A 23552-nucleotide genomic window follows, 5' to 3' on the forward strand; every position below is an offset into this window, starting at 1 on the left:
CAGGCGCTTGTTCCTGAACCAGTCAACTGTTTTAGGGGTGGGGTTATGTTACTGGCACATGGCTGCCCCCTCTGGAGCCATTTGCTTGGAGTGAGGCAAAAGGTGGGGGATGAATCCTAGGAGAGGAGTGAGGGTCATGTGATCCACCATGTGTCTGCCGTGAGCTCTGGTGTGATTCTCATTCAGCAGTCGTGCAGCATCTGCAGCGTTCTGGGCCCTGTTCTAGGTACTGGATCAGAGATGCAGCGATGAACATTGCAATGTGTCTGCCCCGTGGGGCTCCAATATCCCTGGAGAGGGTATTGTCATGAGGTCATCAGGGCAACTGGTGGTATTCTACCCTCAGGGAGCTTGTAGTTCAGTGGGAGAGTCCAGAATCTTCCCTGGAGATTATGCCCAGACACATTCAGGGCGTACATGCGCACAGCCAGCTCTGAGCCCCCCTGCGAGCCTGCCCTCGGGACTGATGACCACATCTACCTGCTGCTTGGACAGAACCCAAACTCCAGGGGACTCTGCTGGAAGATTCCATGTGCTTAAGCATCACTGAGGGGTATATTGATTATTGGGCAACATTTCTGTGCCACCCAGACCCTAGAGGCAAGGATGGCACATGGATGCCTTACTGATAGTGCACATACCTATCTACACTGTCACTGAATTCTCACCCGGAGCCCGCATGGGGATGCCATTATGAGTTATTAGCCTCTGGCAGGTGGGAACACCGAGGCATGGAGGTTTGTTTAAGGTGAACTGCCAGTGTGTGACCACCTAGTGGGGGTAGAGCTGATGATTGCCTCACACCAGAGGCTCCTTCCTGTGCCACCTTCTGTCCAGAAGACACAGCCATGGATGTCCATTTTAGGATCAGCCAAGCCCCATGGGCTTTCCTTCATTTTTATGTTTTTTTAGAAATGGGGTCTTGCTCTGTCACCCAGGCTGGGGTGCAGTGGTGTGATCATAGCTCACTGCAGCTTTGAGCCGTCTTCCCACTCAGTCTCCTAAGTAGCTTGGACTATAGGCCAAGACTATAGAATGGTCCTCCTTTCCATTCTTTTGGGCCCATGAGAGGCCACCCATGTTTCCTGCCCCTGCTGGGCCCCCTGCTGCTCAGAAGGCATGGTCTGAGCCTTTGACCTTGGGTTGTGAGCCTGGCGTGGTGGCTTCTGGCCAGCATGGGGGTTGGGATGCTGTGGCTCAGGCCTTCTGCATGGTTTCCCATACTTTCTTCTCCTCCTCAGGACTGGATCATCGCGCCTGAAGGCTACGCCGCCTACTACTGTGAGGGGGAGTGTGCCTTCCCTCTGAACTCCTACATGAACGCCACCAACCACGCCATCGTGCAGACGCTGGTGGGTGTCACGCCATCTTGGGGTGTGGTCACCTGGGCTGGGCAGGCTGCGGGGCCACCAGATCCTGCTGCCTCCAAGCTGGGGCCTGAGTAGATGTCAGCCCATTGCCATGTCATGACTTTCAAGGGCCCCTTGCCCCATTAAAAAAAAAATTCAAAAATTGTGTTTTATGACTGGTTTGGTATAAAGAGGAGTATAATCTTCGACCCTGAAGTTCATTTATTTCTCCTAATTTTAAAAGTAACTAAAAGTTTTATGGGCTCCTTTGAGGATGCTTGTAGTATTGTGGGTGCTGGTTACTGTGCCTAACACAGCACTGGGCCCTGCTTCATTTTCCAACAGAGGAAACAGGTAAACAGATGAGAAATTTCAGTGAGAGGCAGAGTGATCAGAAGCTGGCCAGCAGGATAACGGGATGGACAGATGAGTGGGGACCCATGGGGCCATTTCAAGTTAAATTTCAGTGGGGTGACCGGGAAGATTCCATGTGATAATGAGATTAATGCGCCCAGCACGTGGCGACACTCAGTAGGTGTTATTCCTGCTCTGCCAACAGCAACCATAATGATAAGAGCTGTAGGGATTTTGTTCTTTTGCTTAGAATCCAAGGTTCAAGGACCTTGGTTATGTAGCTCCCTGCCAAGAACATCATCTGAACCTTCCCTGCCACCTGATCATCCACCCTGCCTTGAATGCTTCTAGTGACAGAGAGCTCACTACCGGGACTACTCCCTCCTTTCATTTAGTAATCTGCCTCCTTCTTTTCTTGTCCCTGTCCTGTGTGTTAAGTCCTGAAGAAAAATCTCATCTATCCCTTTCATTTGGTTCTGCCCTTTGAGGGCAGGGGTTTTTGTTTCTTTGTTTGTTTTTTTAAGCATTGATTTTCCAAAGCCCTCTCTCCCCTCCTCAGTTGTAAGCTCCAAAGCCCTACTTGGGATTGAAGGTCCTTAGGCTGGAAACAGAAGAGTCCTCCCCAACCTATTCCCTGGCCTGGATGTGCTGTGCTGTGCCAGTATCCCCTGGAAGGTGCCAGGCATGTCTCCCCAGCTGCCAGGGGACACATCTCTATCCTTCTCCAACCCCTGCCTTCATGGCCCATGGAACAGGAGCGCCATCGCCCTGTGTGCACCTGCTTCCATCAGTATTTCACCAGAGATCTGCAGGATCAAGTGAATTCTCCAGGGATTGTGAAATGATGCGATTGTGGTCATGTTTAAAAGGGGGCAACTGTCTTCTAGAGAGTCCTGATGAAATGCTTCCAGAGGAAATGAGCTGATGGCTGGAATTTGCTTTAAAATCATTCAAGGTGGAGCAGGTGGGGAAGGGTATGGATGTGTAAGAGTTTGAAATTGTCCATCATAAAACGTGTAAAAAGCATGCTGGCCTATGTCAGCGGCCACAGCCTGGAGGCTGTGAACAGAGTGCCAGTCACTGATGCTCTTGCCTGGCACCTACAGTTGCTAGAAACCCAGAAGTTTCACATTAAAAACAACAGGACAGTGGAATCTCTGGCCTGTCTCGAACACGTGGCAGATCTGCTAACACTGATCTTGGTTGGCTGCTGTCAACTTAGATTGAGTGGCGGCCTCTTCCCTTAGTTTGCCTTAGTCCCCACTATTCCCTATTGTCTTACCTCGGTCTACCTTGCTCATCAGTGGCACTCCTGTGGCACTCACAGGCATTTGAGTCTGTGTGTCCCTGTCCCACATCCTCTGTAAGGTGCAGAGAAGTCCATGAGCAAGATGGAGCACTTCTAGTGGGTCCAAGTCAGGGACACTATTCAGCATTCTACAGTGCAAAGGGCAGTTCCCCAACAGAGAATTACCTCATCCTGAATGTTGGATCTGGCCCCTTCCTTCCCAACTGTATAGTGTGAAAACCTCTATGCTTTGGTTCCCTTGTCTGCAAAACAGGGATAATCCCAGAACTGAGTTGTCCATGTAAAGTGCTTAGAACAGGGAGTGCTTGGCTTGGGGAGTGTCACCTGCAGTCATTCATTATGCCCAGACAGGATGTTTCTTTATAGAAATGTGGAGGCCAGTTAGAAGGACTCACCGCTTCTCACCACTGCCCATGTTTTGGTGTGTGTTTCAGGTCCACTTCATCAACCCGGAAACGGTGCCCAAGCCCTGCTGTGCGCCCACGCAGCTCAATGCCATCTCCGTCCTCTACTTCGATGACAGCTCCAATGTCATCCTGAAGAAATACAGAAACATGGTGGTCCGGGCCTGTGGCTGCCACTAGCCCCTCCGAGAATTCAGACCCTTCGGGGCCAAGTTTTTCTGGATCCTCCATTGCTCGCCTTGGCCAGGAACCAGCAGACCAACTGCCTTTTGTGAGACCTTCCCCTCCCTATCCCCAACTTTAAAGGTGTAAGAGTATTAGGAAACATGAGCAGCATATGGCTTTTGATCAGTTTTTCAGTGGCAGCATCCAATGAACAAGATCCTACAAGCTGTGCAGGCAAAACCTAGCAGGAAAAGAAACATGCATAAAGAAAAACGGCCGGGCCAGGTCATTGGCTGGGAAGTCTCAGCCATGCACGGACTCGTTTCCAGAGGTAATTATGAGCGCCCGCCAGCCAGGCCACCCAGCTGTGGGAGGAAGGGGGCGTGGCAAGGGGTGGGCACATTGGTGTCTGTGCGAAAGGAAAATTGACCCGGAAGTTCCTGTAATAAATGTCACAATAAAACGAATGACTGAAAATGGTTAGGACGTTACAGATATATTTTCCTAAACAATTTATCCCCATTTCTCGGTTTATCCTGATGCGTAAACAGAAGCTGTGTCATGTGGAGGGCGGGGAGGTCCCTCTCCATTCCCTACAGTTTTCATTCTGAGGCCTGCAGAGGCCCAGTGTTTACCGAGGTTTGCCCAAATCCAAGATCTAGTGGGAGGGGAAAGAGCAAATGTCTGCTTGGAGGAGGGCAGTGTGTTGATCTCTGGAGGAAAAATATGTTCTGTTGTTCAGCTGGATTTGCAGTGGCAGAAATGAAACTAGGTGTGTGAAATACCCGCAGGCATTTAGGACTGGCTTTTCAGCTCGCCCCAGTGGTAGTAAATTCGTGTGAAATTGCAGAGGGGACAAGGACAGCAAGTAGGATGGAACTTGCAACTTGACCCTGTTGTTAAGAAGCACCAATGGGCTGGGAATGGTAGCTCTCACCTGTAATCCCAGCACTTTGGGAGGCTGAGGTGGGCGGATCATTTGAGGTCAGGAGTTCGAGACCTGCCTGGCCAACATGGTGAAACCCCATCTCTACTAAAAATACAAAAATTAGCCGGGCGTGGTGGCGCGCATCTGTAATCCCAGCTGCTCTGGAGGCTGAGGTAGGATAATTGCTTGAACCCAGGAGGCGGAGGTTGCAGTGAGCTGAGATCACCCCACTGCACTCCAGCTTGGGTGACAAAACAAGACTCCATCTCAAAAGAAAAAAAAAAAACAGCACCAATGAAGCCTAGTTCTCCACGGGAGTGGGGTGAGCGGGAGCATTGCACATCCCCCCAGTGGACCCTCTGGTCTTTGTCTGCAGTGGCATTCCAAGGCTGGGCCCCAGCAAGGGCATTTGTGGCCGTCTCTTCATTTGCAGACCTTGATCAGAAGTCTCTGCAAACAAATTTGCTCCTTGAAGTAAGGGGGAGATGGCATAATAAGAGGTCTGATGGGTGCAGGATGTGCTGGACTCACATTGCAAACAGAAGCCTTGTTGAGGGTAACATCCTAAACAAGTGTCCCGATTTGGAGGTGGCGTTTCTGACGTGGCTCTTGGTGTAAGCCTGCCTTGCCTTGGCTGGTGAGTCCCATAAATAGTATGCACCCAGCCTCCCGCCACAAACACAAGGCCTCGGGGAGGGCTAGACTGTCTGCAGACAGACAGTTTGCAGCCCTCGGGGAGGGCTAGACTTTTCTGCATCTGTAAAGAAAACAAGGTGATCCGAGACTGTGGCCATGTGGAACCCGGTCTTGTGGGAGACTGTTTCTCCATCTTGACTCAGACGGTTCCTGGAAACGCTGGGGCTCTGTTTTTATTTTCTTTGATGTTTTTCTTCTTTAGTAGCTTGGGCTGCAGCCTCCACTCTCTAGTCACTGGGGAGGAGTATTTTTTGTTATGTTTGGTTTCATTTGCTGGCAGAGCCGGGGCTTTCTGTGTGATCCCTCTTGGTGCGAGTTTTCTCACCACTTACTGACCCAACCAGCCTCTGGTTAGCATCATTTGTACATTTAAACCTGTAAATAGTTGTTACAAAGCAAAGAGATTATTTATTTCCATCCAAAGCTCTTTTGAACCCCCCCCCCCTTTTAATCTCTCGTTCAGGACGACGAGCTTGCTTTCCTTCAACCTGTTTGTTTTCTTATTTAAGACTATTTATTAATGGTTGGACCAATGTACTCACGGCTGTTGCGTCGAGCAGTCCTTAGTGAAAATTCTGTATAAATAGACAAAATAAAAAGGGTTTGACTTTGCAATAAAAGGAGACGTTTGGTTCTGGTTCTTTGGCCTGTGTCTGTCTGTGTGTGTTGTGTTTTTCTCTCAGTTCTTGGACACTGAAGTTCTCTCACACTGCTAAGAGCTCCCTGCCTTCGCCTCCACTGTGAACGCTCTGTTTAGCATCGAGGCCTTGGGGGGAAGTGGCTGCTCGTCAATATTTGGTGCAGCTGTGTGGGGCTCTGGGCAGGAGAGATGGAACCAAGCAACACATGTGAATTTGGTAGGCTCGACTACAAAGGTCCTTGATTGAATTACAGTGCAGCTGTCAGCAGCTGTTTCAAAGAAGCAGGGGGTAAATTAGCTGTGTTTACTGCTAACATAGTTGAAAGATTTAGTCATCCCAATAAAATAAAGGCACCACAGAGAGAAAAAGGGCAGAAGGTGCACGCCCAAAACTTTAAAGCGGTGCCGGCCCCAGAGCTGACACTGTCCAGTGCAAATGATTGGGGCAGTTGGGGGCAGCTGCTGGAGCGCGGCTGTGGACGTGGATGGCCCCCAGCAGGCCTGGCGAAGGCGGCCAGGGCCCAGTGCCTCGCCGAGCATGGAGCAGCACTCGGCCGTGTAGCGTGGAGCAGCATTTTGGACGCCTTTCCGCTTTGAAGTGCACACTCAGGTCACCTGATGGCTGTTGCTGGGATCCCCGCCTGATACTTGGACAGGCCACCCATTCTTCCCCTGTTGCCCGGAATAAAGCGGCTGCTCCTAACAAGTCCCAGTCCTTGTGATTTCCAGACCCTCCCGCCATTGTCCGGACGAGCAGTTTAGCATTTGTTCCGTTTTCCAGGCTGAAGGCCAAAGCCACACACTGGAGGTCTAGATGTGGCCTGCACGCGGGTCTGACTCCCCCAGCATGGTGGTGTTTATCCATGTCTTAAAATGTGGATTAATTGCCAACATGTTTTCGAATATCAGAAGATGGGGGTGAAGAAAAACTCCCCAAATCTGGCTTCTCTTGAGAATCAGCAGGCCTGGCCACTCCGGGCCCCACACACACATGGCCGCTCTGGGTGGCTGCAGAGGGACAGCTGGTGCCCAGTCTCCACTGCTCCCTATTGCCTCTCTTACAAAAGGGTGAATGTCAGTTGCTGTTTTTAAAATTGTAGATGCCTATTTATGTGCATCCATGTCCCTAATGTCCCTATTAATATCAGGAAAGTAAAGGCTAGCCTGGGAGAGCTGGGCACTTTGGAAAGGACATTCTTTTGTTACCGCTGTCCCACTTCCCCTTTGGCCCTCTGGGCAGGCCCTACAGGCATGTGTGTCTGTGGCTGTAGCACCACAAATGGCCTCACCTTGCCTCCTCATCTTCCCCTCTCCTGGTTTCCGCCTCTCTTGCTCATTTTCCCCCTGGAGCGTTTTCTCGTTGCCTCTCTTTTCAGTCCCGCTCACTGTCAGGCACAGAGAGGTGAAGGAATTTACTCAAAGTCCCCCAGCTAATAGTTACTGGAACTGAAATTTAAACCTCAAAACCTGGGCTCAACCCCAGGCTTTCCTGAGCTGGAATCTCCCGGGGCTGCTGGAGAAACATGGGGATTCCTGGCCCGCAGCTCCGAGCCTGCCAGTGTCCGTCCGCAGTCCTGTGTGTCGGGCCCTGACGACTGAGTTCCTGGACCATTACTCAGGGCTCGGTCTCCCTCCCGCTTCCAAACTGCCCGAGGGCCTTCCTCCGTGCGCACCAACACTGAGTGTTAGCTTCCCTGGTGGGTGGGGCCAGTGGCCAGCCTGCTGTACCGTGGACGCTGCACACGGGTAGTCCTTTCCCTCTGTCTTCTCCTCCATCGCCTGGTGACAATAGTGTGTGGACCATGCTGGGGGGCTGGGAGGGTTAGCAGTGGTCACTGGGGCCATCTACAGAGTGGATTCTCACAGGCATGTTTTGAGTCCTGCCCTCTGTTCAGATCTTTTGGAGACAGTGAGCATGTGAGTTTCCTGGGGCTGCCATAACAAATCACTACAAACTGCTGGCTGGAAACAGCACAGATTCCTTCCTGTGGCTCTGGAGGGCAGACGTCCAAAATCCAGGTGTCAGCAGGGCTGTGCTCCCTCTGGAGGCTCTCAGGGAGGACCCTTCCCAGCCTCTTCCAGCCTCTAGTGGCTCCAGGTGTTCCTGGGCCTGTGGCTGCATCATCCCATTCTCTGCCTCTGTCTACACATGGCCTTCTCCATCGCTCCTCTGTGTGCCTTTTTTTTTTTTTTTTTTTTTGAGACGGAGTCTCGCTCTGTCGCCCAGGCTGGAGTGCAGTGGCGAGATCTCGGCTCACTGCAAGCTCCGCCTCCTGGGTTCAGGCCATTCTCCTGCCTCAGCCTCCCGAGTAGCTGGGACTACAGTCTCCTGCCATGATGCCCGGATAATTTTTTGTACTTTTAGTAGAAATGGAGTTTCACCGTGTTAGCCAGGATGGTCTCAATCTCCTGACCTCACGATCCACCCGCCTCGGCCTCCCAAAGGGCTGGGATTACAGGCGTGGGCCACTGCACCTGGCCCTCTGTGTGGCTTTGATAAGGACACCTGTCATTGGATTTAGGGCCCACCCAGATAACCCAGGATGACCTCCTCCTCTAGATACTTTATAATATCTGTGAAGATCTAGATACTTAATGATATCTGTGAAGACCCTCTCTCCAAGTAAGGGCACATTCACAGGTTGCTGGGATTCAGACGTGGGCATATCTTTTTTGAGGCCACCATTCAATCCACCACGAGACCCTCTCCCTTTCCCACCACAGGGTTCTCAGGCCTCACAGAGCTTCTCCGTCCAGCCTCAGTCGGTCCTCACTGTTCCTGGTTGGTGCCACCGCTGCAGCCCATGCTGGGCAGAGTGAACTCTGGAGCTCCCACGGCTGGAGCCCAACCTCAGCTTCCCACTAGCTCCAACCTTTCTGACGTGCACTGCTGGGGACACTCTCTGCGAGGGGGCTGGCAGCTGGAGGGGGGCTCCAGGCCAGGGTCCCCCATCCAGGAGCAGGTGGCCATAAATAAGGATGACCACGGTGGCTTGGGGCAGCCAAACTGCAATGCGATGCCCTTTCTAGGAGCAGGGTGGGCTCTGGGGACAGCACGAGCTTCCTCTTTGGCCGGAAGTGTTCATTCTTCATCTGCTCACTCACTAATTCATCGTGTGTCCACCGTGCACCAGGCACCATGGAGGGCAGTGGGTACAGGTAACAGGTGTCTGTGTTTAGGGGAGTGGGTCCCGATCAGGGGATACAGCAAACAAACAGGACCCAGCCCCACGCCAGGATGGCTGTGGCCCCTCCTCCATCCAGAAATAAGACAAATTGTTATTTTTGACTGTGTTGGCATAAAGATGAATATCAACCAGGAATAGTTATATTCATTTGTTCTGACTTTAAAAGACATTAAAATATGTTTGTGGGCCCCTGAAAGTCCCATGGGCCCAGGCACTGTGTCTACCATGTTTAGTGGAGAAGCCAGACCTGATCGAGCCATTTAATGCCAAGGAATGACGTGTGTCGGGAAGCCACAGCATGTAGGGGGACAGGGAGGACAGGGTGGTCAGGGACAGACCCTGAGAAAGGCCCTTTCAGCTGAGACCTGAATGCAGGCCACGTGGGCTGTGACAGGGGCAGAGGTACTGCAGGGAAGAGCTCTTCCACCTAAGGGAGGAGTGTGTGCAAAGGCCCTGGGGTGGCAGGCGGGAGGAACAGTGAGAAGGCCATGTGGCTTCCGCACAGGGAGGCAGGCAGGACGTTAGCAGAGAAGGAGCAGGCTGGTTGTGCATGGCATTGAGGACCACAGAGGGACCCTGGGTTTCATCTAAAGTGCACTGGGGGCCATTGGAAATGCAGAGACCAGGGGAAGCCATGGTGGGGAGGGTTAAGGGTACCCGGAGGAAGCAGGGTTCCAATCCCACCTTGCACCAATCAAGCTGTTCCCCCTTCCTCCTCCTCGTCCTGGGAGTTTGCTCTCCAGAGACTGGCCGTGGTATGGGTGCACAAGCCCACTTTGTCCGGTGTTTAGAGCGGGAAGTGGCACCCAGTCAAGGTTGTATGTGGAGGCGGCTGAGAGGACAAACACTGACTTCCCCTGGGGAAGACATCTGCTGCCTTATTATCTGGGACAAAGGAGAATTCTCATGCCACCAGGCAAGAGGCAGCATGTGCTGGGCAGAGGGACCAGGGTTGGCTCCAGCTCAGAGCCCAACCCAGTTACTTAGCCAGCTGTGGGACCTCGGTCTTGGACACCTTATCACCTTCTCTGTGCCTCAGTTCCTTCATCTGTGACATGGGTATGGTGCCTACCTATACTTAGGATATTTAAGAGCAGCTGCATATAACAGAAAAACCCCAAGTAATAGTGGTTTAAAGAAGATAAAAGTTTTTCTCTCATCTAAAAGAAGTCTGAAGGTCAGCCATCCAAAGACAGGATGGTAGTTGTCTTACTCTGCCCCTAAGGATCTTGGCTTCTAATATTCTGCTCTGCCATCTTAATTCATGGCTTCATCCTCACAACCCACCTCATGGTCCAAGATTGCTGCTGGAGCACCAGTCAGATCTGTTGTATTAGTCTGCTCTCATGCTGCTGATAAAGACATACCCGAGCCTGGGAAATTTACAAAAGAAAGAGATTTAATGGACCTTCAGCTCCACATGGCTGGGAAGGCCTCAAAATCATGGCAGGAGGCAAGGAGGAGCAAGTCACATCTTACATGAATGGCAGCAGAGAGAGCTTGTTCAGGGAAACTCATGTTTTTAAAACCACTGGATCTCATGAGACTCATTCACTATCATAAGAACAGTGCAGGATAGACCCACTCCCGTAATTCAATCACCTCCCACCGAGTTCCTCCCACAACACGTGGGAATTGTGGGAGTTACAACTGAAGATGAGATTTGGGTGGGGACACAGCCAGACCATATCATCTGTGTTCTAGATTTGTGTGCTTTCTTTAAGCAGCCAACCCAAAGATCAGATGCAAAAGGTCCACTTACCTCTCATTTAGCACAAATGCAGTCACACTAAGCTGCAAGGGAGACTAGGAACTATAGGTTTTTATTCTGGGTGACACTAGGCACAGCCAAAAATCAGAAATCCAAGTCCTATTACCAGCAGAATTTTAAAGACTCTGGCAATTGGCAATTACCTATCTGTATTAGTTTCCCATGATTGTAACAGTTACAATGGCCTTAAGTGGTTTAAAGCATCACCCATTTATTCTCACAATTTCCATGGGTCGGGAGTACAGGTGTGGCCTCCCTGGGTTCTCTGCTCAGGATCCCACAAAAGCTAAGTGCAAGGTGTCAGCACTGTGTTCTTATCTGCAGCTCAGGGTCTTTGTCCAAGCTCATTCAGGTTTTGGCCAAACTCAGTCTCTTGGAATTGAAGGACTGAGGCCATCTTCATGCTGGCTGTCAGCCAAGTCAGTTCCAGCTCCTGAGGCTTCTCTCAGGTCCTTTCCATGTGGCCCTCTTGCAACTTGGCAGCGAATCCTTCAAAGCCAGTGGGAGAATATCTCTTACTTCTTGTAAGGGCTCACCTGATGAGGTCAGACCCACCCAGGATCATCTCCCATTGTTTAACTCCAAGTCAGTTGATTAGGGACCTTAATTACATGGGCAGAATCCCTTCACTTTGGGGAGCAATACCCACCGTATTCATTCAAACGGTGGAGATTATATGGAGGGCAGAAATCTTTGAGGCCCTCTTGGAATTCTGCTTCCCACAGTACCTAAGCTACACTACACACTGCAGGTTGCACTAAGAATAAAGTACCTGGTAGAGAGGAGGTGCAAAATAAAACAACAGGGACTGCAGTGGAATCCAGGGGCCTCCCACTAAGAATCCCCCCACCCCATCCGATGATTTCAACAATTTGAGGCCTGAGTTTTACGTGCTTGGTGTTATTATCTGTAGGCCCCCAATTCTTTATAGAGTCAATTGTCACCCCAGTTATCCTACATGTGCCTGGGAAGGAGGATGGGGATGACTGGTCTGAATCTTTGCAAAACACAGTAAAAGCTTCTGAGCCTTCCCTCTGGGCCAAGGACCCTGCTCGAGGCATAACAAGTGCTTCACACTTGATCTCACTCACTGAACGCTCACAAACCTGAAAGCTGTGCCACAAACTGCCTTTGCACCGCTGTAGACCAAACAGGACCTTTAAATGTTTGCTGGGCTGTGTCCTCACAACCCCAGGGGGAGCTGTTCACACAAGCGTCAGTGGAAACAGCTCCTCCAAGGTGGGGTGGTGCAGACAGGGCCTGGGCAGCCCTAGGCCGGGGCATCTGATGGCAGGACGGACCCTCTCGCACGGGACCCAGCCCTTGTCAGGGCCCAGCCCACACTGGGGTTGGTGCCCATCTATCCCTGACAAGGACACTCACGGTGACCTCCTTCGGACATGTTTTTCTTCTTGCCTGTGGATCAATTCCTCCTGGCTTAGACCCCTCCAGGACTCTGGCGCTGATCTCTCTTGGTCTCAGATTTGAGGAGATAAAAATAGAAGAGGAAAAACACAGAACTCTCCAAAGCTTTGGAGTGGCTGCAGCCATCTGGATGGAGGCAGCATGCACCTGGGCTGGAAGAGCCACGGTCCCTTGACTGAGTCTCGGTGCTTCTCCCAGCCCCTCTCAGACACGGCTCTCATGGTAGACGAGATGGGGCCAGATCTTAGGCCCGGGACTCTGCAGAATGCAAGGCCCAGAGCTTGCCTAGCTCTGAGTGGCTTGGAAACTGGTGTAGGGACTGAGGGTGTCCACAGATCACCAGCCCACACCGGCAGCCTGAGTTGGAAGACAGGTACGAACCGGCTAAGAGTCCCTCAGGTTCTGTGCTCAAGAGGGCCTGGGGTTTGGTTTCATGCTTTTGTTCTAGCTGTCTTGAATTTATTCATACCTTCTGAACAAGGGCCCCGCATTTTCATGTTGCCCTGGGCCATGCAGATTCTCTAGCTGGTCCTGTGCCCAAAGGACAGAGCAAGGACTCAGAGTCCAATTCGGAGTCTGCCACGTTCATCATTCAACAAGTCCGTCTTGAGCACCTGTGAGCTGCAGGCAGTGTTCTGGGCAGAGGGATAGGCTGGGGTCAGGAGGAAGGGGTGCCCGGGCTCTGGAGTCAGTGGGGAGGAAGCCCAGGCTCTGGGGTCAGGAGGGAGGAGGCTCCAGGCTCTGGGGTGACGTGTCCCCCTGCCTGGACAGGCTCCTGAGTGCATCATCAAGGAAACCCTCAGGCAATGGCAGGTGTGTAACAAAGTAGGCTGGGCGAGGTGGCTTACGCCAGTAATCCCAGCACTTTGGGAGGCTGAGGTGGGCAGATCACCTGAGGTCAGGAGTTTGAGACCAGCCTGGCCAACATGGTGAAACCCCGTCTCTACTAAAAATATAAAAATTAGCTGGGTGTTGTGGTGCACGCCTGTAATCCCAGCTACTCGGGAGGATGAGGCACAAGAATCTCTTGAATCCAGGAGGTGGAGGTTGCGATGAGCCAAGATTGTACCATTGCACTCCAGCCTGGGTAACAAGAGCGAAACTGTCTCAAAAACAAAACCAAAAACAAAAAAGTCGCCTGGGCAACATAGTGAAACCCCATTCTACAAAAAATACAAAGGTTAGCCGAGTGTGGTGGCATGTATCTGTAATCCCAGCCACGTGGGAGGCTGAGAGGTAAGGATCATTGGTCCTTAAGGCTGCAGTGAACCGTGATTATGCCACTGCACTCCAGCCTGGGCAACAGGGTAAGACCCTGTCTCAAAAAAACGAAAACAAAACAAAACAAAACAAAAGGATTAACAAAGAATCCCTGTAGGAAATAAAATTGGCTCAAATTAGGACCAACCAAAGGCGGAAGGTGGAAGAGAAGGGGCTGGGACGTGTACAAAGTTGTGTAAGGCGGAGTGCACGGAATCCATGTAAAATGCCCCCAAGCCTAAAGGGATGAGGGAGACCCCGAGGGAAAGAGCCAGAGGAGACCCTTCCTGGGGAAAGGCAGTAAAGCTGGAGAAGAGAAGTCAGCCTTGTCACTAGTGATGTTAGGGTTTGGAACACTGTTTGTGTGGGGCCATCCTGTGCATTGTAAAGTGTTTAGCAGCAGCCCTGGCTTCTACCTACCAGATACAAGTAACATCCCCCAGACATTGCCATGTGTCTCCTGGGGGACACAGTTACCCCCAGTTGAGAACCACTGCAGCAGAAAAGCCGGAGTCACACGATGAGGCTGGAGCCTGAGGCCTGGGGCGAAGCCCGGGGTTTCGATGGTTGGGGTCCACTTACTCAAGGATCTTCAGGTGGACAAGTGAAGGAGCTGGGGTTGAACCCTGTCCTGCCTCCTGGAGACCCCACTGACATCCAGCCTGCTGGGCTGGCCATCAGGAGCCTGTGTCTGCCAGCGTCTGCCTCCTCATGAGAGCTGCAGGGACCTACAGGAGGCTGGGAAGGGGCATGGAGAGCTGCGAATTTATTGAAGGGAAACTCCTATAACAAACAAGGCCACTGGACAAAGGACCTTGTGTGTCTTTTTAAAGGAACAATTTGGAGCCTTTTGTGAGCTGCGTGACCACAGGCACATCACGTAGTTCCTTGAAGCCTTAGTTTCCTCTTCTGTAAAATGGGCACAGTCATAATAACCTTCTAGGTTGCTGGGGTCATTCATTAAGGTGATGTCAGCAGAGCATTTATCACAGAGCTGGCTTATTGAAGCTGCCACCGTGATCTGATGACACTAGGGTCCTCTGCTCAAAGCCCTCCAAGGGCTCCCCCCTCACTCGGGTAAAATCACCAGAAAGGCCATACAGGACACACCCCCGCTCCCCGCTGGCATTAGTTCTGCCCCCTCCACCCCAGTCTTCATTTCCTATGACTGCTGTAATACATGGCTGCAGACTTAGTGCCTTAGAATGACACATATTTATTTTTTTAAGGTCAGACATCTCGGAAGAGCTGGCTTCTTCGGGAAGCTCCCAGGAACCTTGCCTTGTCCAGCCTTCTGGGCACCCCCGCTCTTTGGCTCACAGCCCCTCCCTCCATCTTCACAGCCAGCACTGAAGCATTCCCCACTCGTTCACATTCAGACCTCTGCTCCCGACAGTCTTGTCATCTCTCTCTGACCGTCTTATGGGAACCCCGTGACGACATGGGGCTCACCCACATATTTCAGGATAGTCTGCTCATCTCAAGATCCTGAACTCCATCGCACCTGCAAAGTCTTTTGTGCAAGGTGTGATATAATAAAAAATAAATATTTGGTCCTGGCACAGAGTTTCTAAAACCCTTGGAATTTCCTCAGAGGGGTGATGGGAGCATCGATTGTCACTCAGACCAATCCTCTCCTGACCATACCTGAGTTTATGCTAATTAGGTAACACTTGAATGGCCAATGGAATCAACCCTGTGATTAGAGGGTTAGAACTTTCAGCCCCACCTCCTGACCCTGGGGAGGGGAGAGAGGCTGAAGGTTGATCTAATCACCAATGGCAAAAGATTTAATCAGTCATGTATACCCCTCCCTGAAAGAAGGGGTTCAGAGAGCTTCCAGGTTGGTGAATGCAGGTTGGTTCTGGGACCAGGAATGCTGTTTCTGCAGACAGCTGCAGGGCTATTCCCTCGGCTTCTTGAGGTCTTTGTCCAAAGTCACCTTGCCCAGAGTCTTCTGACCCCTGTTGACCCCGAGTCTCCTCCTGAGCATCTCTTTTCCCATGTCACTTGCTTTCTCTCCTTAATACTGATTGTCTCCCAACGATGGAATGCCTTACAGAAGACTGGAGAGCAGCAACTTTGTCCGTTTTGGTCACTGTGTGTCCCCAGTTCCCAGCACAGTGTTTAGCACACAGCAGAGCTTATTTGACATGTTTTGATGAATAAATGTCATTGTTGTTACCAACAGGCTGGAAATCAGGACACGTGGGCTCTGCCCTTCACAGTTGAGTGACCCTGGGAAGGGCCTTAACCCTGGTCTTCTGGGCCTCCCACTTTCAGGTCAAGGTTACAGTCAGGGGCCTGTGGGTGGGCTTCATCTGATTGGCCCCTTCGGTAGTGCTGGGCGGCATCTTCCGGTCTTCAGTGAAAGCGTTCTCAGGTGTCCCCAGAGCACGTGCCCCCACAGAGCAGTGACCTTACCTGCTGACCCTCATCCCAAACCCTGTAGCTGTTTCCTCTGCTCTTTTTTTGTTCTAGAAAAGGAAGTGGCTTTAGGAAGGAAATTACGTGTGATGAATCTGACCTTAGATGCATGTTTGCTCAAACTCACATCATTGTTTAATGCCACAAGCAAGTCACTGAGTAACAGACTAAATAATTCCCAAGAAAAGTTTATATATGTGTGTGTGTGCGTGCATGTGTGTGTGTTGGCAGGGGGTATCTGTGGGGATGAAGGTGGAGATGGATGGTGGGTGGTGACTTTGGCCACAATTTGCTCCAAGGTCCACACCCTTGTACTTGACCCTCAGTGGTGCATATCTAACACAATCAAATTATAGAAATGCTGGGCCGGGCACGGTGGCTCACACCTGTAATCCCGGCACTTTGGGAGGCCGAGGTGGGCTGATCACCTGAGGTCGGGAGTTGGAGACCAGCCTGACCAACATGGAGAACCCCCATCTCTACTAAAAACACAAAATCAGCCGGGCATGGTGGCACATGCCTGTAATGCCAGCTACTCAGGAGGCAGGGGCAGCAGAATCGCTTGAACCCGGGAGGTGGAAGGGTTGCGGTGAGCCAAGATTGCACCGTTGCACTCCAGCCTGGGCAATAAGAGTGAAACTCCGTCTTGAAAAAAAAAAGAAAGAAAAAAGAAATGCTGAATAAAAACGGTTTGAATGCTAAAGCCAGCAGAGAAATTACATATTTGAGCTCTGACCCTTCCTCACAGAATCCAGATCTGCAGCATCTCTATTGTGGGAGGTTTTAGCCTCCTACACATTCCCTCTCACCAAGAGTTAGGCAGCAATGTCTTTGTCCTTCCACCTTGCAAGGTCACCCCGACCTGTGGGTGGGTCACCCAGAGGTGCTGTGAGTGGGACAGAAATAGCTGCTCTGAGCAAATGCCTTTCCCAGCAGTCTCTGGGGAGGATAATATTCCAGCTTGGCAGAGCCCCTCCAGCCCTGCAAACAAGTGCTGGTCTCTGTTTGACCCTTATTTAGTGTGTCGATGAAGGAAGGAATGACAGATGACCCAGGCCCCAATCCTGGCCTATCCTTTGAGTGGTCCCTAAAATAATACCATTAGTGGGGCCAGGCACAGCTTCTTATCTGTGGAGTGGGTGCGCTGATAACACTGAGCAGGTCCTCACGGAAGCCCTGGGTGAGGAGGGGTAGCAGCTGCGGGCCTTGGACGTGTTGCGAAGGTCTTTGCCTCCTGGCTGGCCTGCTGATGTTCCAAGGGGTATAAATAGTCCGACGGGCTCCACGTCTGGCTGTGCAGGCATGGCAGCAGCGGCGGAGCCTGGCACACCTGGTATGTGACACCCAACCAAAGCCACGGTGCACAGACACCTGCTGCTGCCTCTGCCACCATGTCCTCAGCCAGAGTGGGCCCTGTGAACTCCTCCTCCCAGCCTTAACCAGCTGTGACCTCCTTGTCCATGTTTCAGGGACAGGGATATTGAAGGGTGCTCACCTTCAATGTCGTGCCTTAAGCATTTCTCTGGCTGCCCACAGTTCATCATCAGAATGCTTCTTTTGTTCACATTTATTATTCTTTGTCCTAGATTTGAAATAAAGAACAGCACACAGGAAAAGGTAAAAAAAAAAAAAAAAAGTTGTCCTTAAATCTGACCTCTCCTTCCACTAGATATTAGCTATACTTATTTCTAGACTTTTTTTCTATCCATACTTACATTGTTTTGCTGTTGTTTTAATACAAAAGGGATTATACTCAATTTTTGTAGCCTTCTCTCTTCACTTACTGAATCACAAATGTTGTCCTGGGCCCCAGACCCCCCTGCAGCCCCGTCTTTGATGGCTGCCTGGACCACCTGCAGAAGAAGCCCCTCAGAAGATGGGTCCCTGGAGCCTTTGTGCAGATTTGCTGAACCTCAGGAGTTCACTCAGCACATCGTTCACTCCCAGCTGCCCCAGCAGGAGCTGTGCAGAACCACCTTGGAGGTGAGCTCAGAGGACACTTCCTCACTTTTATAATGAATCGTGAGCACTCTCTCCTCGCTTGGCCGGCAGAGCCTGCCCTCTGGACACGTGGACGTCTTCATTGCAGGGTCCTGCTGGCCCCTTGACATCAACAGGCATGAAGCTGCAGCCATCCTCTCCCCTCCCCAAGTTTCAGGCACCACCATCTCCTAGTCTCTTGAGACTGGCCCCTGGCTTCTCCCTTTACCCCAACCTCAATCCCATCCAATCAGATCCTCATTGAGAAGTCCAAGTGGACCCTCTTCTCCGGCCTCACTGCCCCCAGCCCACTCCTCGGACTCCATCCCAGCCTCTTCCTTGGCGGTCCCCCAGCTACTCTCCAGTCCTACGTGCAGCTGCATCTTCCAGATCCACCTGGCACGGCATCTCCTTCTGCCTCAGTGCCTGGGATTCATGACCTTGGTCACAGCTGGGTTTTGGATAGAAATAAATAAATAAATACAATTGGAAGAAAAAAACATGAAATGTTAATATTGATTATATTAGGTTGGTGGGATTATAAGTGATGTTTATTTCCTTCTTTATGATTTTCTGTGGTTTTAAGACTCTCCAATGAGTACCTACTTATAGCATCAGAAAAATACATATACATGAAATATAAATATGTAAAGTAAAAAATATGTAAAAATTAAAAATATATTTTCAGCACAAAGACAATTTGGTGGCCTCCTATTGCCTTCATGGTGGGGTCTCAAATGGCCCGGAGGCCCCGGGGCCTCTCACACCATGGTCTAGCCTCATCCACCCACCGCGCGGCCTCATCTCCCAGGCCTCTGACGCTCCTGTCTGTTCAGGGCTTGCTTGGCCCCAGAACCTGACTTGGGCATGTGCCTTTCCACGCCTCTGTTCAGTTGATCAATTTGTGACTAGCCCTTTCAACATCCACACTCACAAGGACTCACTTAGCTCCTTACTCTGTGCCAGGGACTGTTCTAGAAACTAGCATGCAGCAGGACGCAAGACAGACAAGGCCCCGCTCTCAGGGCTCGCCATCTGGGAGGTGAGACAGAGGAGACACCATCCGCCAACACAACCAGACAAGCCCCAGACAGCCCACCACAAAGGAAGTGCCGCTCAGGAGAAACAAGCCCTCGCGGATATTTACAGAGGAGTGGCGATTGTGACAATGCTTGGGGACAGTTTTCATAGGTGGCTCCCCTGAGAAGGTGACATTTCAGCTGAGACCAGAGCAACAAGGGAAGTCACCGTTAACCAAGTCCCCACAACCCCTGTTCACAGGGGAGCCATGATCCTGTTTATGTGATTGTATTTTATTTTTAATTTTCTATTGAAATGTGATACCCCTACAAAAGAGCACATTATAAGAATGAATACTCCCAAAGTGAGCCCTCCGCACCTGAGAGAGATGAGCAAACAGCATCGCAGTCCCCAGAGGTGCTTTTGTGCCCCCCCCACAGCTTTCATCCCCTTCTCTGCAAGGGTAACCACTACCCTGAATTCTCACCCTGCAAATGGGTTTTGCCTGTTTTAGGAGTTATGTTAACAAAATAACATAATATATGCTCTTGTGTGGCTGAAATTTTTCTCAATGATGTGTTTGTGTGAGGTTTACCAATGTGGTTGTGTTTCCTGTAGTTCATTCATTTTCATTCCTGTATAATATTCCATTATGTGAATGGAGCAAATTGGTTTCTCCATTTTACTGTTGACGGGCATTTAGTAGTTTCTAGTTTCTTGCTAATGAGAAAATGCTACCATGAACATTCTTGAACACATCTTTTGGTGAACATACGTCTGTGATTCTGTTGGGTCTAATCCTAGAAGTGGAATAGCATAGCTGGACCATAGGATATGTAAATGATCCACTTTAGTTGAATCTGCCCATTAACTGTTTTCCAAGGTGGTTGAATCTTTTACACCCTTACTAGCAGCATGTGGAAGACACATTTGCTCAACATCCTTGCCACCGTGCGATACTGTCTTTTTCATTTTACATTTTCTGGTGAGCTATTTTATTGAATTTTGCATTTACTGATTTGAATTTGTTTGGGGGGCTTCACAAACACACATAAGTATATGAGGATACGGTCAAGACTAGAGACAGAAAAGGCGCAAGCTCTCTGCTAGTAGTTTGCTGCCGTGCATTGCAAACCTTCCATGAGCCAGGTGTGGCCTGAGCACTTCCATCCTTTATCACAGTCCAGCCTGTAAGGGAAGATGCTGTTATTGGCTCCAACTGACAGTGGGGGCTGAAACCCAGCCCAGCTCCACTCCCAAGGTGTGTGTGGGGTCACATCTACCCAGAAATGTAGGACCCTTCCTCCTCCCACACAAAGGCACGGGATGGGCTTATCGACGGCCCAGGAGAAAAGTGGATTGGCCCAGAGACAGTAACTTGCCAGGGGCTCACAGCTCAGTGCAGGGTCTGAGGCCAGATTTGTCCCACCCCAACTCCTGCTGCTAACTCCTGCACTATTCCGTCTGTTGGAATGGTTCCCCTGCCCAGGTAAGAGAGCACCTGGATTCTACTCCCACAGACCAGCAATTTGTTTTTCTCCTCTTGGCTTCTGCTCCAGGCCTTGAACATCACAAACGTGGGGCCTCTTGATCAGAGAACTTGAACTGGAACCCAGGCAAGAGCCTCGTGCCCAAGTCTGGATGTGGATGAATTAAAATAAAAACAAGTGACTTTACTGGTAATCCACTGAGCGCAGCATGAGGAGGAGGTCTGGCCGTTTTCCTGCTCTCTGGCCACACTAGATGAGCAAACCTGATCATTTAGGCTAAAAAATTCACTGTGCTCTGGTGGTCCCCACTGATCAGGGAGCCTGCCAGCTTGCACTGCCCTTTTCCCACACCATGACAGCTGTGGGAAGGAGAGGGAGGCGTTTATTTATTTAGGATTTATAGATGGCCTGTTTCCAAAAAATGGTTTTGAGGAAGACTTACTACAAAGCTTAAACGTGAAAAGCAGGAGGTTGAAAATGAAATTGGAGTAAGATGCTTTTTAAAGGGAGCAGAGAAGTCGGTGGTGGTCAGTAACGGGATAGGAGAGTCACACCATATTGCTGAAGGGCCACCTTGCGGGGGATCTGAGCACGATGCTGCTGATGCTGAGAAAGCAGGTCAGAGAAAGAGGAAAACGGGGCCCTGATGAGGATACTGGCACTGTGGTTTGCCTGGGACTGGTTCATAGACAGCACCTTTTTGGTGTGTCTTCACATGGTAGATGGGGTGAGGGGACTTGCTTGAGCCTTTTTAAAATAAGAGCACTAATCTCATTCATGGGGGCTCTGTCCTCACACCCTAATCACTCCCCAGAGTCCCCCCACCTTTTAATACCATCACCTTGGCAGTTAACATTTCCACGTACGAATTCGCAGGGGGTGAGGGGACATGAATATTCAGACAAGATATGCTATGGGTTTTCACAAGCTGCAGAAATTTAAGTGTTAAAACTGAGAAAGTCCCAGGCAAATGACATTGAGTTGGCCACCCTAGGTCTTGGTGACATCATTTGAGCTGCTGAATCCAGCTGTACCTGAAAGCAGGCCACTCCAGCGTTTTGGGGTGTGTATACCAGTGAATGCCTTTCGATGCTTTTTTTCCCTGTAGAAAACTGTCTTTTTGTTACTTTTTAAATTGAATTTATATGTGTACAACAGTAAATAAAAAGTTAAACTTTAATACAAGATTGATAATAAAAAGCAGCTGTGTCCTACCCTGTTCTCCACCACTGGTTCCTCCTCCCAGTGGGGATACAAACTGGTATCTATCATTTTGCAATTTATTATACTAGACACTTGATGGAATCTTTGAATCTGGACTCATATCCTCCAGAGGTAACTCCTTTTTATTTTTACTCTTTTATCTCTTTCTTTTTCTTTTTCTTTCTTTTCTTTTTCTTTTTTTTAGACAGGGTCTCACTCTGTCACTGAGACTGGAGTGCAATGGCGTGACCTTGCCTCACCACAACATCCGCCTCCCAGGCTCAAGCAATTCTACTGCCTCAGCCTCCTGAGTAGCTGGGATTACAGGCGAGCGCCACCACACCTGGATAATTTTTGTGTTATTAGTAGAGACGGGGTTTCACCGTGTTGGCCAGGCTGATCTCAAACTCCTGACCTCAAATGATCCATCCACCTCAGCACCCCAAAGTGCTGGGATTACAGGCATGAGCCACTGTGCCTGGCCAGTCCCCCTACCTTTTAATACCATCACCTTGAGGTACTGGTCGCCTACTAAAAATACAAAAATTAACCAGGCATGGTGGCACGGGCCTGTAGTCCCAGCTACTTGGGAGGCTGAGGCAGGAGGATCGCTTGAACCTGGGAAGCGGAGGTTGCAGTGAGCCAAGATTACACCACTGGACTCTAGCCTGGGCAACAGAGTGAGACTCCATCTCAAAAAAAAAAAAAAAAAAGATTAAAAGGTGGGGGGACTTTGGAGACTGATTAAGGAATGAGGGCATGAATAAGATTAATGCTTTTCTTGAGACCCCTCATCCCATCTACCATGTGAGGACACATCAAAAAGGCCCTATCTATGAACCAGAAAGTAGACTTTCACCACACATCAAATCTGCTGGAGCTTCGATCTTGGAATTCCCAGCCTCCAGAACTGCGAGCAGTAAATTTCTTGGTGATTTTTATAAATCACCAAGAATGTGGTATTCGGTTATAGCAGCCTGAAGAGACTGAAATGTTTATTGACCACTCCTGTGAAAAATGATGACTGAAAACCTTACACCACCTCCATACATAGACTCTCCCACATGCTCTTGATATACTGATCATAATTTTTGGTAAAGTGATTTTTTAGTATTTACATAATTATGGTCACATAAATAATGTTTATCTCTATACCATATAGTATTTTATGGCATCATTTCCTTTCTTGCACAAGCTTTTGTTTTTCCTGGAGTTTATAATTGCTTTAGAAAATAATCTGCTTAGTTTTCTTTGTATCCATCATTATATCTTCCCCCAACTATCCAAAAGTACCCTAAAACTTTTCTCTGCACAAACACATCAGGTAACCTACTGAGTAATTTTCTTTTTGTTTTAGTTTTTTAAGTTATTTCTTGTGGTTCTCTCTCCGTGGCTCCCGGGCTGGCTGTACCATTGGGACTGTCAGAGGCGTGTGAACCAGAGCAATTCCATCTTAAACGAGAGCTGGGTAAAATGAGGCTGAAGCCTACTGTGCTGCATTTCCAGACGGTGAAGGCACTCAAGGTCACAGGATGACATAGGAGATCAGCACAAAATACATGTCATAAAGACCTTGCTGATAAAACAGCTTGCAGTAAAGAGGCCAGCCAAAACCCACCAAAACCAAGATGGCCACGAGACTGACCTCTGGTTGTCTTCACTGCTACACTCTCACCAGCACCAGGACAGTTTACAAATAGCCTGGCAATGTCAGGAAGTTACCCCATTTGGTCTAAAAAGGAGAGGCATGAATAATCCACCCCTTGTTTAGCATATCATCAAGAAATAACCACAAAAATGGGCAACCAGAAGCCCTTGGGGCTGCTCTGTCTATAGAGTAGCCATTCTTTTATTCCTTTACTTTCTTAATAAACTTGCTTTTACTTTGCCCTGTGGAATCGCCCTGAATTCTTTCTTGTGTGAGATCCACGAACCCTCCCTTG

At 50.0% G+C, this 23552-nt stretch overlaps 1 protein-coding gene across 1 annotated transcript in view; it reads left to right on the plus strand.

Moving 5' to 3' along the window:
- The window catches only part of BMP7 (bone morphogenetic protein 7), a 97295-nt gene extending 93231 nt beyond the window's left edge, over positions 1-4064 (plus strand). The window contains exons 6-7 of the mRNA XM_012512018.2: positions 1242-1352; positions 3447-4064. Coding sequence (XP_012367472.2) covers positions 1242-1352; positions 3447-3596 — 261 coding nt within the window. The 3' untranslated portion in view covers positions 3597-4064. The remainder of the gene's footprint in view (positions 1-1241; positions 1353-3446) is intronic.
- Positions 4065-23552: the final 19488 nt, after the last annotated feature.

Source organism: Nomascus leucogenys, chromosome 13 (assembly GCF_006542625.1).
Source record: "Nomascus leucogenys isolate Asia chromosome 13, Asia_NLE_v1, whole genome shotgun sequence".
Classification (NCBI taxonomy): domain Eukaryota; kingdom Metazoa; phylum Chordata; class Mammalia; order Primates; family Hylobatidae; genus Nomascus; species Nomascus leucogenys.